Source organism: Myotis myotis, unplaced genomic scaffold (genome assembly GCF_014108235.1).
Source record: "Myotis myotis isolate mMyoMyo1 unplaced genomic scaffold, mMyoMyo1.p scaffold_m19_p_4, whole genome shotgun sequence".
NCBI classification, from domain to species: Eukaryota; Metazoa; Chordata; class Mammalia; order Chiroptera; family Vespertilionidae; genus Myotis; species Myotis myotis.
The window spans coordinates 26,637,494-26,649,118 of NW_023416346.1; the positions used below are offsets into that span (position 1 = coordinate 26,637,494).

The following is an 11,625-nucleotide window of genomic DNA, read 5'->3' on the forward strand; positions in this document are numbered from 1 at the left end:
ATTACTAGAGAAGGCATTACTAATGGATTTAGGCCTGCAGAATGACCATGCCCTGTTTACTGTGATTTTCCTGATAACCTCCCATAACTGTCTCCCCTCTCCCAATCTTCTTTCGTCTTTAGCTGCAGATAGTACTTAAGGTGACAACTTGAATCATTTTGGGGAGTTACTCAGTTTTCCTGCATCTCTCCCATGTATACAGGAGAAATACATATCATTAAACATGTTTTACTCATGTTAATCTGTCTTTTATTACAGGGGATTCTCAGACAAGAACCTAGAAACATAAATGGAAAATTATTTTTTTCCTGGACAAAGGCAGTCTTTGGTCTACAAAGACCTATGAGATCTGACACTCTGTTACTTAAGAACCTTATCTCTTACAACTCTTGAATTTCATATAAATGGAAGCATCCAGTATGTAGCCTTTTGAATTTGGTTATTTCTCTTAGCTTTCTACTTTTGGATTATTGCTGAGTAGTATTCAATAGTATGGATGTACTACAGTTTATTCTTTCATCTGTTAGGTGATTTGGCTTTGGATGGTGGGCACAAAATGCAATATGCCAATCATGTTTCATAGAAATGTATACTTGAAACCTATGTACTTATTAACCAATGTCACCCCAATACATTTAATTTTCAAAAGATTTTTTAAAAATGTTAAAAGGCTCTCCTTCCCATTGCCTTCTGATCCAGTCAGTAGGCCCTCTGCTTCCCTCTCCAGCTTCTTTCTCCTGTGGGGTCCCCATTCTGTGATACAGCCATAACAACCCTCTCCTACAATTCCCTCAATTAGCTGTCCCTCCTCTCCCTCCCTCTCCTGGTCCTTGGAAGTGCTGCCCCACAGTATAGAACACTCTCCTCCTTCTCCCACATTCCTGGACATTAACTGCAAAGACAAGAGTGATCTAATCCACAGGGGTGCACATTTCATTCCTAAGACATAGGGGAACAGGGACATCTGTTGGCCCTGTTCTGCCCTAGACCAGTGGAGGCCTGGCTTAGAGCTTAGGGAAAGTCCTGTAGTCCTTCGGTTCTGGATCTGAGACAGAGAGAGTGCCAGTGGCCCTCAGGGCAGGACTTTTCTTGATTCTATCTGGAGGTGCAGATTCTACTGGCTGAACCTGGCACGTAAGTGGTTTTTGCCAACCTGGCCAATTTTCAACTATTGCCAGAGCCAAATCTTTATGTTTGTGAGTACACACACGTACAAGAGTTTATTCTTGTATTATTATTAATTATTGTATTAGTTTCCATATGAACAACTATAAACCTACTTTTGCCTATCCTGGATGTGTGTGTATTTCATATTATATGATCTTGGGACTTCTTTTTGTTTGTTTGTTTTTAGATTTATTTTTGTTGTGTTGTTTTATTTTTTATTTTTAATAATTCTTTATTGTTGAAAGTATTACATATGTCTCCCTTCTTCCCCCATTGATCCCCTACCCTGCTCCAGGCCCTTACCGCCCCATTGTCTGTGTCGAAGGGCCATGCATATATGCAAACAAGATCCTTAGTTGATTACTTCCCCCCCACTCCCACCCCGCTTCCCTCAGAGATTCCCCACTTTGTTCCATGCTTTTGGGACTTCTTTTTGCATTGTATTCTCTTTTTGGTGGTCTCATTCATTGAGATGGGTTTTATTTCCATTTCTAAAATAACAATTTAGCCCTGTTCTCTGAGCATCAGATTTCCCAATCTCTCTCCTCTGCAACTATTTTGGTAAATGGACATCACCTGCTAATGTCTTCCTTTTCCCTCAATTCCACCCTGTCCTTTCCCATCTGTTTCATTAGCAAATCCTGTCCATACTACCTGCCATGTACATCTAACAATTGTTGTTTCCTCCCCATGTCCACTGCTACAACCCTAATTTGAGTCACTGTTTTCTCTCCTGATCTGTTTGCTCTATCCCACTGGTGTCCCTGCTTCCACACTTAAGCCCACAATCTTTTAATGGATTCGCATGTTCTATTTACCTTAACTCCCTCCCTTTATAACCCTTAAATTCCTGTCACCCTCGATCTCTTTCTGTCCCTTGCTACGTGCAAATTCTTAATCCCACTTTATGCTTAGTACTGTTTTCTTTTCCTGAAAAGCTCTTCCCCTAGCTTTTCCATGGCTGGTTTCTTTTTTCCCTTTACATCTGATCACCAAAGTCACGTCTTTAGACAGACCTTCCCTGATGTCTAAACCAAATTTGGTCTCCCAAATATTGTCCATCAGAGCACCTAGTTTACTTCAGCCCTGGCACTAATCACAATATGCAATAAATTGTTTTATTTAATTGTTGTTGTTTTAGCTTTTAAAGAAATTAGAAAATTTTTAATTTTTGTAATCCCCCCCAATGGCAGACAAAATACACAATGCCCAGTTAAATTTGAAGTTCCGATAAACAATAAATAAGTTTTTTTATATATGATACTTACTTAAACTGAAAATAAAATATCTGAACTTCAAACTTAACTGGGAGTCCTGTATTTTTCTTCGCTAAATCTGGCAGCCTTACCCATGGAGGTGCCCTGCCCTTGTCTCACTTGTTCTGGGTTGTATTCTCATAGCCAAGCACAGAGCCCACCATTTAGGTGTTCAGTTTAATCTGCTGCCTTTTGGTATGCCTCCACCCCTATATTAATTTATCAGAATTTTATCCATCCACTAAAAATTCTGGTTAAATGTATTTTGCGGGAAAAATATTTTATCATCTATACTTCTTTGTTTTCCATTTCTGCAAAATTGGCATTATCTACCCTCATCACGCTACTTTTGAGAATTAAACCATTTAAGGGATGTTAAAGTTTAGCAACGTCCCCCGGTCACTACAACACGCAATTAATTTCAGTTATTTAGTAAATGCAGCCAGTGAACCAGATCACCGGAAAGCAAAAACGCGGGTTTACAGCGCACGGGTGGGGGCTGGGAAAACGGTTAGGAACCAGCCCTGGCCGAGAGCTGAGGGCCCGGAAATGGGGAGGAACTAAGAATGAATGGCAGAAAAGACAGCCAATGGGGAGACTGAGAACTGCTCCCACCTCTCTCTTGCGTTTCAAATTCTAAGCTCCGTTTTCATCCGGGTCCTTCAGCCTCGTTCCCGGGCAGTATAAAGTTTGCTGTCTCCTTTGTTCGCCCTCGTTGCGCAGTAGTTCCTGCAGGTTCTCTCTTCAGTCCTCTGAGCCAGCGGCCTTCCCTGTGCTGAGCGGCTAGGAAGCCCCTGTCAGCGAGCTCGTAGGAGCTTGAAACCGTCGTCACCCCTCCGGTAAGTGTGTTCTTTCCTTAGACCTTTTTCTTGGCACTCTTGTCATGTTAGAATCTGAGATTATCTCCCAGGAGATGGGGCTGGCGGGCGCCATTTTAAGAACCCAAAGGTGCCGACCTATTTAGATAAAGCAGAGTGTCGCGGGGAAACAAATGCGGCGGGTCCGTTTAGTGGTATGCCTGGAGAAAGTGTGACTGTCGCCTGCCGGGGCGGTGGCGGAGGTCCGGGTTTTGGCTGGACGAGGAGAGACCACGCCACCGCGGTACCTGCATTGGGATGGCGTCGGCATTACAGATGGGCACGTGCAGTTTTACGCGGGGTCCTTGTTCATTGGTGGGGCCTTGGAGAAGAAGCCCTTTGAATTTTCCCAGCTACTGCTGATGGTAAAAGTTACTCCTCTGACCGGTGCCGGTTCTGGGCTGAGTCCAAGTGTCGCCATTTTGTGTTTTCCACGCGGTTTTTAGTGACGGTTTTAATTGGGTTCTGCTGTTGCCAGGGAATGGTGTACATTCCAGTGCGCGATTTCACGTACCGTTATTTAATATGAAATGATATTGACACTTTTTAAGGTTCTTGTGACCTTTTCGGCGGGCCACGGGCTGGTGAACGGGAGGCATAACTTGGCTCAAACTTTAAATTTCTAAATAAATTTACCAGGGAATCCTAATAAGAAAATACAAAGCCCTCCGAAGAGAGCTTGATGTTAAGGACTTGCGTCTGGCCTGTGTGTGACCTTGAATGAGTCGATAGTCTTCAGGGTAATTAGGATGTAATTGTACCTTTAAAAGGCTACAATTCCGAGATTAAACTTGTAAATGTTGAGTAGCCGTTACTAGATTAAAACTGCCAGGGTGGGTTAAGGGTAAACGCATATATTAAATTGATCCTTTTAATCAGTTTAATGGAAACTGCACTTATGGCTTAAGTAGTTAATTTGGGTTTCCTGCTTAGAAGAGCTCACTTTTGGTGTCTAGTTATTAAGGAATACTGGTTTTAGAAAAATAAGAGAAATGCACCCTGATAAATTCATGTGTCCGATAAACTTGGAACTTTTCCCAGTGACATACTATATATATTCTTTTTCAATAGACTCTTACCAGGAGGGAAACATGGTTGAAGCTGATCGCCCAGGAAAGCTCTTTATTGGTGGCCTCAATACAGAAACAAATGAGAAAGCCCTTGAAGCTGTATTTGGCAAATATGGACGGATAGTGGAAGGTGAGTTTATCTGAAAGTATATGCAGGGCTATTTTGTAATTAAAAAGGGAAGCTATGATGAATTTAATTGCAATGATCATCTGAAATGATAATGTATTTTGTCCTCTAAGAAGTTCTGAGCTTTCTTTTTTAAAGATTCACTTTTGTTAATTCATTTGAACCGGAATAACACTTTTTCCCCCCCGAAAATGACATTTTAGTACTCTTGATGAAAGATCGTGAAACCAACAAATCCAGAGGATTTGCTTTTGTCACCTTTGAAAGCCCAGCAGATGCTAAGGATGCAGCCAGAGATATGAATGGAAAGGTGAGATTGTCTGCATACTAATGCAGTGTTCCCTACTGCATAAAATGGCACAGTGTTAGTCAAGTCAGGCCTAGGACATGGCATCTCTTGGATTTTGTTTTTGGTGTATAACTTTCCAGGACTCTGATTGTAACCCTTGGTAATTTTATAGGCAACTTTACAGGTATTACTTAAGTCTTTCAGTTCAGAATAGTGTGTGATGTTTATTTTTTCTGGGATTTATAAACTGCTTTAATAACTTGGTTTTTCCTTTTGGTTACTAGTATTGATAAGTTGATAGCTGGCCTTGTTTTAAAATCTTATCCACCAGTAGTGCAGTGGGTCCACCTTGTTTGGCTCAAATCATCAGTATCAGTCTTAAAGATGAGTAAGCATTTTAAGTAAATGGAAAAGTAACTGACTATTTGTATTATTTTTCTTAGATTAATTAGTGAGCAAAATTTACCTGTAATTACCTTTTTAAGGCCATTGCTGTCAATGTGCAGTGGATGTGCAAGTTCTTTTTAAATGTTGATGTAACTAACCACTTTGATATTATTTAGTCCTTAGATGGAAAAGCCATCAAGGTAGAACAAGCCACTAAACCATCATTTGAAACTGGTAGGCGTGGACCACCTCCACCTCCAAGAAGCAGAGGCCCTCCAAGGGGTCTTAGAGGCGGAAGAGGAGGAAGTGGAGGAACCAGGGGACCTCCCTCACGTGGAGGGCACATGGGTAATTTGGATCTACCTTATGCTTGGTGTTTAAGTTAGGATTTGCAAATCCATACCATGTGTGCTTTGTATAAGTCTGTTTAAGGGTTCCAACTTTTGAAATTGAGAACACATGATTAGCTACCAAAGTGATAGTGACTTAAAAATGGGACATCAAATCCTAAATTACATAGTGTTTTTAAATGATGAGAAATATACTATTTATCCAAATAGTCCACTCTAGGAAAAGACACTTAAAAAATTATGATAGGCCTAGCTGATTGGGCATATGAAAATTAAACAATTTATCAAATAACTTTAAGATTATCCTTTTGTTTTATTTCACTAGCCTATAAAGACTTCATGCTCGGTATTTTCTTAAAAGTATGTTTTTATTGATTTCAGAGGATAGGAGAGAGAGATAGAAACATCAAAGATGAGAGAATCATTGATCTGCCTCCTGCACAGCCCCCACTGGGGGTCAAGCCCACAACAAGGGCATGTGCTCGGACCATGACCTCCTGGTTCATAGGTTGACATTCAAACACTGAGCCACACTGGCAGGGCACATGCTCAAGTCTTGTATGTGTGAAAACTAAAGCAAGATTCCCCACCTGAACAAGTATTCTCGATGAAGCAAAGAACTTTTATAGCCTTTTCTTGATTCTTATTAATACTAACATTTTTCTTTTCTAATGTAGATGATGGTGGCTATTCCATGAATTTTAACATGAGTTCTTCCAGGGGACCACTTCCAGTAAAAAGAGGACCACCACCGAGAAGTGGGGGTCCTCCTCCTAAAAGATCTGCTCCTTCAGGCCCAGTTCGCAGCAGCAGTGGAATGGGAGGAAGAGGTAAGTTTCCATTTATAACCATCTAACCTACCACCATAACACAAAAGATTGAGAGGTGAATCCTAAAAATACTTAAAACTGACTTACAGACCCCAGGTGACCTAGGTACGTGCAGTAAATATACATTAAAAAGAATTTAGGTGTAAATAGAAAATTTTAGAGAACAAAATACCATGATAGAGTTCTAGGTCATATGTCACTGAATCACTGTTTTTTATTGTCTGACTTAAATTCACATTTCATTTTTTATCTTTGAGTATATTTTAATAATGTTTTTTCCTTAAGCTCCTGTATCACGTGGAAGAGATAGTTATGGAGGCCCACCTCGAAGGGAACCCCTGCCTTCCCGTAGAGATGTTTATTTGTCCCCAAGAGATGATGGATATTCTACTAAAGACAGGTAACCGGAAAATGTAATAGCTCCCTCTTACGAATGATCAGTGTTGAAGGGAAAGCTCATCCAAAGCATCAAACAAGTTATTTTTGTTTTGGTAGCTACTCAAGTAGAGATTACCCAAGCTCTCGTGATACAAGAGATTATGCTCCACCACCAAGAGATTATACTTACCGTGATTATGGTCATTCCAGTTCACGTGATGACTATCCATCAAGAGGCTATAGGTAAGTGACTTTGCTTCCATGATTTTGCTGTAAAACGTTGTAAAGGTTGATGCTCTGGGCTTAAATTTTTCTCTTTAATTTAGTGATAGAGATGGCTATGGTCGTGATCGTGACTATTCAGATCATCCAAGTGGTGGTTCCTACAGGGATTCATATGACAGTTATGGTAAGATACTGGTTTAGTGTCTTTAAATATCACCAGCTTGAGTTTTTAGGTTCATGAGCCAGTTTACTAGGCTGTGTGGTGCTTGCTTTTAAAGGGATGTTTGCTTGCTTTTAAGGGGATAACTATCAGCTGGGCTTTTCCTAGTTTTGTGAGGGGCTTTTGTTGTTGTTGTTTTTTTTTTCCTATAAGTTGTTTTTTTTTGAGGCTGTTTGCTTGCTTTGGAGGGGATTTTGCTTGCTTAAATTGGCAGCCTTATGTGTTTTCCCCCAACAGTGCAAATACAATTTAAAAATTTTATTAACAACAACAAATGTTTACCATTCCAATATGAAGGAAAATCTACAGTTCAAAATTGCAACTTATCACTGGAAAGTGGCTGAGTGTCTACTATAAAATAACAAGCTGTCTGGAATATCCTCTTGAAATACACACCGTCTTCAGTCTTTTCAAACAAACATTAAAACCCATCCATTTCCATATCTCAGCAAATGAGCAAATCCCTGTTAATGGCCAGCAATGGCACAGTTTAAAACCTCCCAGTTGAGAAAGTAAAAGTTTAATACAGAAATTCTGTAAATTCAGATTTAAATGTTGTATATATACAATTTATAGTGTTGCCATATTACCTGACCATTGACCCTGCAGGTAACTCACGTAGTGCTCCACCTACACGAGGGCCCCCGCCATCTTATGGTGGAAGCAGTCGCTATGATGATTACAGCAGCTCACGTGACGGATATGGTGGAAGTCGAGACAGTTACTCAAGCAGCCGAAGTGATCTCTACTCAAGTGGTCGTGATCGGGTTGGCAGACAAGAAAGAGGGCTTCCCCCTTCTATGGAAAGGGGGTACCCTCCTCCACGTGATTCCTACAGCAGTTCAAGCCGCGGAGCACCCAGGGGTGGTGGCCGTGGAGGAAGCCGATCTGATAGAGGGGGAGGCAGAAGCAGATATTAAAAACAAAACTTTGGACCAAAATCCCTGTTCAAAGAAACAAACAGAAAGTGGAACCTATTCTGTCATAACTACCCAAGGACTACTAAAAGGAAAAATTGTGTTACATTTTTTAAATTTCCTGTTAAGTTCCCCTTTCATAATTTTTATGTTCTTGTGAGGAAAAAAGTAAAACATGTTTGATCTTATGACATTGCTTTCAACAAGCAAATGTTAAATGTGTTAAGGCTTGACTTGTGTACTAGTGTAATTTTCCAAGTAAAAGTGTCCCAAAAGGCCACTTTCTAATTTTTTCCCCAGTTAATGAGGCAAGCAATTCTAAGATCTTCTACAAACATCTAGCCATCTAAAATGGAAAGATGAATCCCTCTGCCTATACAAACAAGCTAGCTATTAGAGGGTGGTTGGGGTATGTTACTCGTAGGATATCATACATTCTTCAAACTGAAATCTCAAATGTTATCAGTATGAAAAATCTGAGATCAGATACTTATGTAAAGAAAGTGCTATTCACCCAGTAAACCCAAAACAAATGGATAGTGCTGGCCATATTTTGTCTTTCTGACATTTCCTTGGGAATCTACAAGAACCTCTCCCTCCCCCACCCCCAATAAGATCATTTAAGTGTGTGTTAAGCAACTACAGAATACTAAATAAAAAGTTTTGCCAAAACCAACCATGAAGCTGCAAACGGTGCTTGCTCTTACTGTTTCAAATTTTTGCAACTCTGTAGTGTCTCACTTTTAAGGAACAGCTTGATTGCAAAGGAGAAAATAGATAAGCAATGAAGTTATCTCCAACTTCTCAAAGGCTTATGACTTCTAAAAAGTGAATCTATCAGCATTCCACATCAGATTTAAAGCATCAAATGCCTGTGAAACAGCAAAGATGGTAAGCAAAGCAAACTAGTTTTTCCGTCTAAGTCGAAATTGAACACTTCCTCATAGTACAGTGAAATACTGTACCTCATGGCAGTGGAAATGCTTTCTAGATTTAAAAAAATCTTTTTGGAAAAGCCAAGTGTTCTATAGCATATTAGAAGTTCTCCAAATTCAACTCTTGGATTTTTTTTTAAAGCATGTATGACACTTAAAGGCCTTTAATACAGCTGTTTACGAATAGCCACCTGGGGCTTGGGAGGGGGTAACTTTTTAAGTTTTTGATGAAGACCTTTAAACATGCTTCACATATTTTAACATTTTTTGAATTAGTTTTTTAGTCAATATAGGAAATGGCTTAAGTTTGGGGTGCCCCTCTCCCTACCCCTGTAAGCCATTGCAAACTTGACATTTAGTTGGATGCCTGACTTGTTTTTACTTCTGTGAAACTACACTGGAGAAAATCTATTTGCAAGTGGTCTTTAAAAAGCAAAACCTGAGGCAGCATGACCCAGGTCCAGCCACGAAGTTGAAAAAGATGCTCTTGAATATAGTAAACTTGAAGACCTCCAACTAAAAATCCTTGTACTGCACATATTCCTTCAAATAAGTTTTGTCCGTTCAACTTATGGATTTAACATGGCAGTGCACCATTGGAACAGAATGAGAATCCATAAGCCATGCAACTTAACCATTTAAGCCATTCCAGTCCATCCCAAGCCAGTGAATCTCCACCACTTAAGAGAAATAGACCATGCAATACCTTAAGCTGCAAGTCTGAACTTGCCTTTTCTTTCTGGCACAGGGGGCAGTAAGTTATAGGCAAGTTTTGAAGTATTTCTGACTAAAGATATAGTTACCTATTTAATTTTTACAGGTTGAGGATTATGGTCACGGAATGCTGATTTATTCACACTAGATAAAGCTGACTAAAGCTGGCAGCAAGAGAAATCAAACGCTAAGGTAAGTTTCAAAAGCATGGTAGCTTTTACAGGTTTAAAGACTAGGTTTGCCACTTAGCATGGTTAGGATATTGGCACATTGTAAAGGGGGGATCAACTTAAGTGCTGTAATATGCAACACCTTGCATATTAACTGCTGATTTGAATGTAGGGTGAAGCTATTTTAAACACAGGTGTATTTCCATTCTGGCTCAGTCATGTAATGCTTCGCTATTTTTTAGTGTATAAAATTTGTTAGTGCTTTTTTTGCATAAGCAGTTGTTGACTGGAGATGTATAGCTTCTGTTTTGGCACATGAGCAAGCTTCCTATTATCAGTACCTGGTTGATTGCAGGACACAGTACAAATCCACTAAAGGGAAACTAGATGCAGCTGCTAAGTTTCCAGTTTGAAAAACAATTTTATTGGTGTTATGATAGTTATATAGTCTTGATTACACTAAATTGATGCTTACAGGAATTGTACTGGGTATTTATGGTTGCTTTTAGAGTTTACAACTTTTAAAGCAAATGCATTGTTGTCAGTTAAAGCAACAAAATAGCATGTATTTAAAGATTAAGTAAGGAGGAGTAATTGACCTGATCACATGCTTTTCATTTTACAGAGTTGTTGAAGCAGAAGAATGCAGAATGTGCATAAGGCACAACAGTTGCATAAGCAGTGCTCATCAGAATTGGTTTGGTGCAAGCAATAGATTTTTGCCTTCAAGGGTTCCTGTTGGACAAAGGCATCAGTGTTGGTTAGCACTCTTAACTAGGGAGTGGTAGATAAATAATAATTGACAGATGGAGAAAGGAGCAATTAAGGAAATTGGTAAGTGGAGGTAGTGAGCGCTCATGGTTCTTTATGTAGATTTTATAGCTTTGGCTTTCATTGTTTAGCTAAAGTCATTAGGAACAACTTTAATTTAGAACTTCCTAATTATCAATGTCAGAAAGTTAATTAGAAAAAATGAAAGGCATAAGTGGTAGCTCTTATCTGATTTTCCAGCAAGTGAAACACTGCTGTTTATTATCCAGAACTGGAACTAAGTCATAAAACAAAACTAAGGGAAGAGTAGTATCTGGAAACTAAAGTAACTGGAAACATGGCTGAAATGATTGAAAGCACATTTAAAAACTGGAAACAAAATTGGGCCACTTGGCTTTTTAAACTGTATTTTTGTTAGCCTATGTTACCCCCACCTCCTATCTTGGAAACAAATCCAAATACAGCTTCATTATGTTGGAGACTCCAGAGCCAATAGTATAAAAGCTACTGTTCTCAAAGGAAACAGAGTTGAGTTGTTGGGTTAGAAAAATCAACTCAAGATTTTTTTGCATAATAAAATAGCAATACTACGATGTCCAATATTTGTGATTGTGGGAAATAATAAAAAAGATGTAACCCTCATTTGACAGGCTCTTAATCACAGACCATGAGGGTACTGGCCAAATTTTAAATGGCTATTGCACTTATATGTAGCTGTCTTCCTCAATTCTATAATCTTAAATTACTTGGGCTTATGCTTTTGAGTCCTGAGATTTTATTTAGATATCTTGAAGATAGTGTAGAACATTGAGATTAATTATAGTAAATATCAATACTAAATTCAAATTAGGAAGTATGCTTAAATGACCAAGACAGCCATTTGGCAAGTAGTTTACTGACCCAGCAGACTTAATTCTGCTCTCGTTGGAAAAGAATTGGTCTTGATATTTCTGGCTTTATAC

The 11,625-nt window shown here is 39.3% G+C and overlaps 1 protein-coding gene and 1 non-coding gene across 3 annotated transcripts; both read left to right on the forward strand.

The window, feature by feature from the left end:
* Positions 1 to 3,079: 3,079 nt before the first annotated feature.
* Positions 3,080 to 8,117, forward strand: RBMX (RNA binding motif protein X-linked). 2 transcript variants are annotated; one of them, XM_036304684.1, is made up of 9 exons: positions 3,080 to 3,262; positions 4,352 to 4,480; positions 4,681 to 4,787; positions 5,330 to 5,501; positions 6,181 to 6,333; positions 6,619 to 6,733; positions 6,811 to 6,954; positions 7,038 to 7,120; positions 7,766 to 8,117. In XM_036304684.1, the coding sequence occupies exons 2-9, from the start codon at positions 4,372 to 4,374 to the stop codon at positions 8,074 to 8,076; spliced, it is 1,194 nt and encodes a 397-aa protein (XP_036160577.1). In that variant the 5' UTR covers positions 3,080 to 3,262; positions 4,352 to 4,371; the 3' UTR covers positions 8,077 to 8,117. The 2 variants fall into 2 exon arrangements, with proteins under 2 accessions (XP_036160577.1, XP_036160578.1); XM_036304685.1 differs by having other exon boundaries at positions 3,081 to 3,262; positions 6,829 to 6,954.
* Positions 4,532 to 4,603, forward strand: LOC118654853. The gene has a single exon (XR_004967111.1). It is a non-coding gene; the product is annotated as a small nucleolar RNA SNORD61 (small nucleolar RNA).
* Positions 8,118 to 11,625: the final 3,508 nt, after the last annotated feature.

Coding starts and splice junctions, on each gene's coding strand:
- RBMX (XM_036304684.1), top strand. CDS start 4,372: ATGGTTGAAGCTGATCGCCCAGGAAAGCTCTTTATTGGTGGCCTCAAT. Junction 4,788..5,329: donor CCAGAGATATGAATGGAAAG/GTGAGATTGTCT, acceptor GATATTATTTAG/TCCTTAGATGGAAAAGCCAT. Junction 6,334..6,618: donor CAGTGGAATGGGAGGAAGAG/GTAAGTTTCCAT, acceptor TTTTTCCTTAAG/CTCCTGTATCACGTGGAAGA.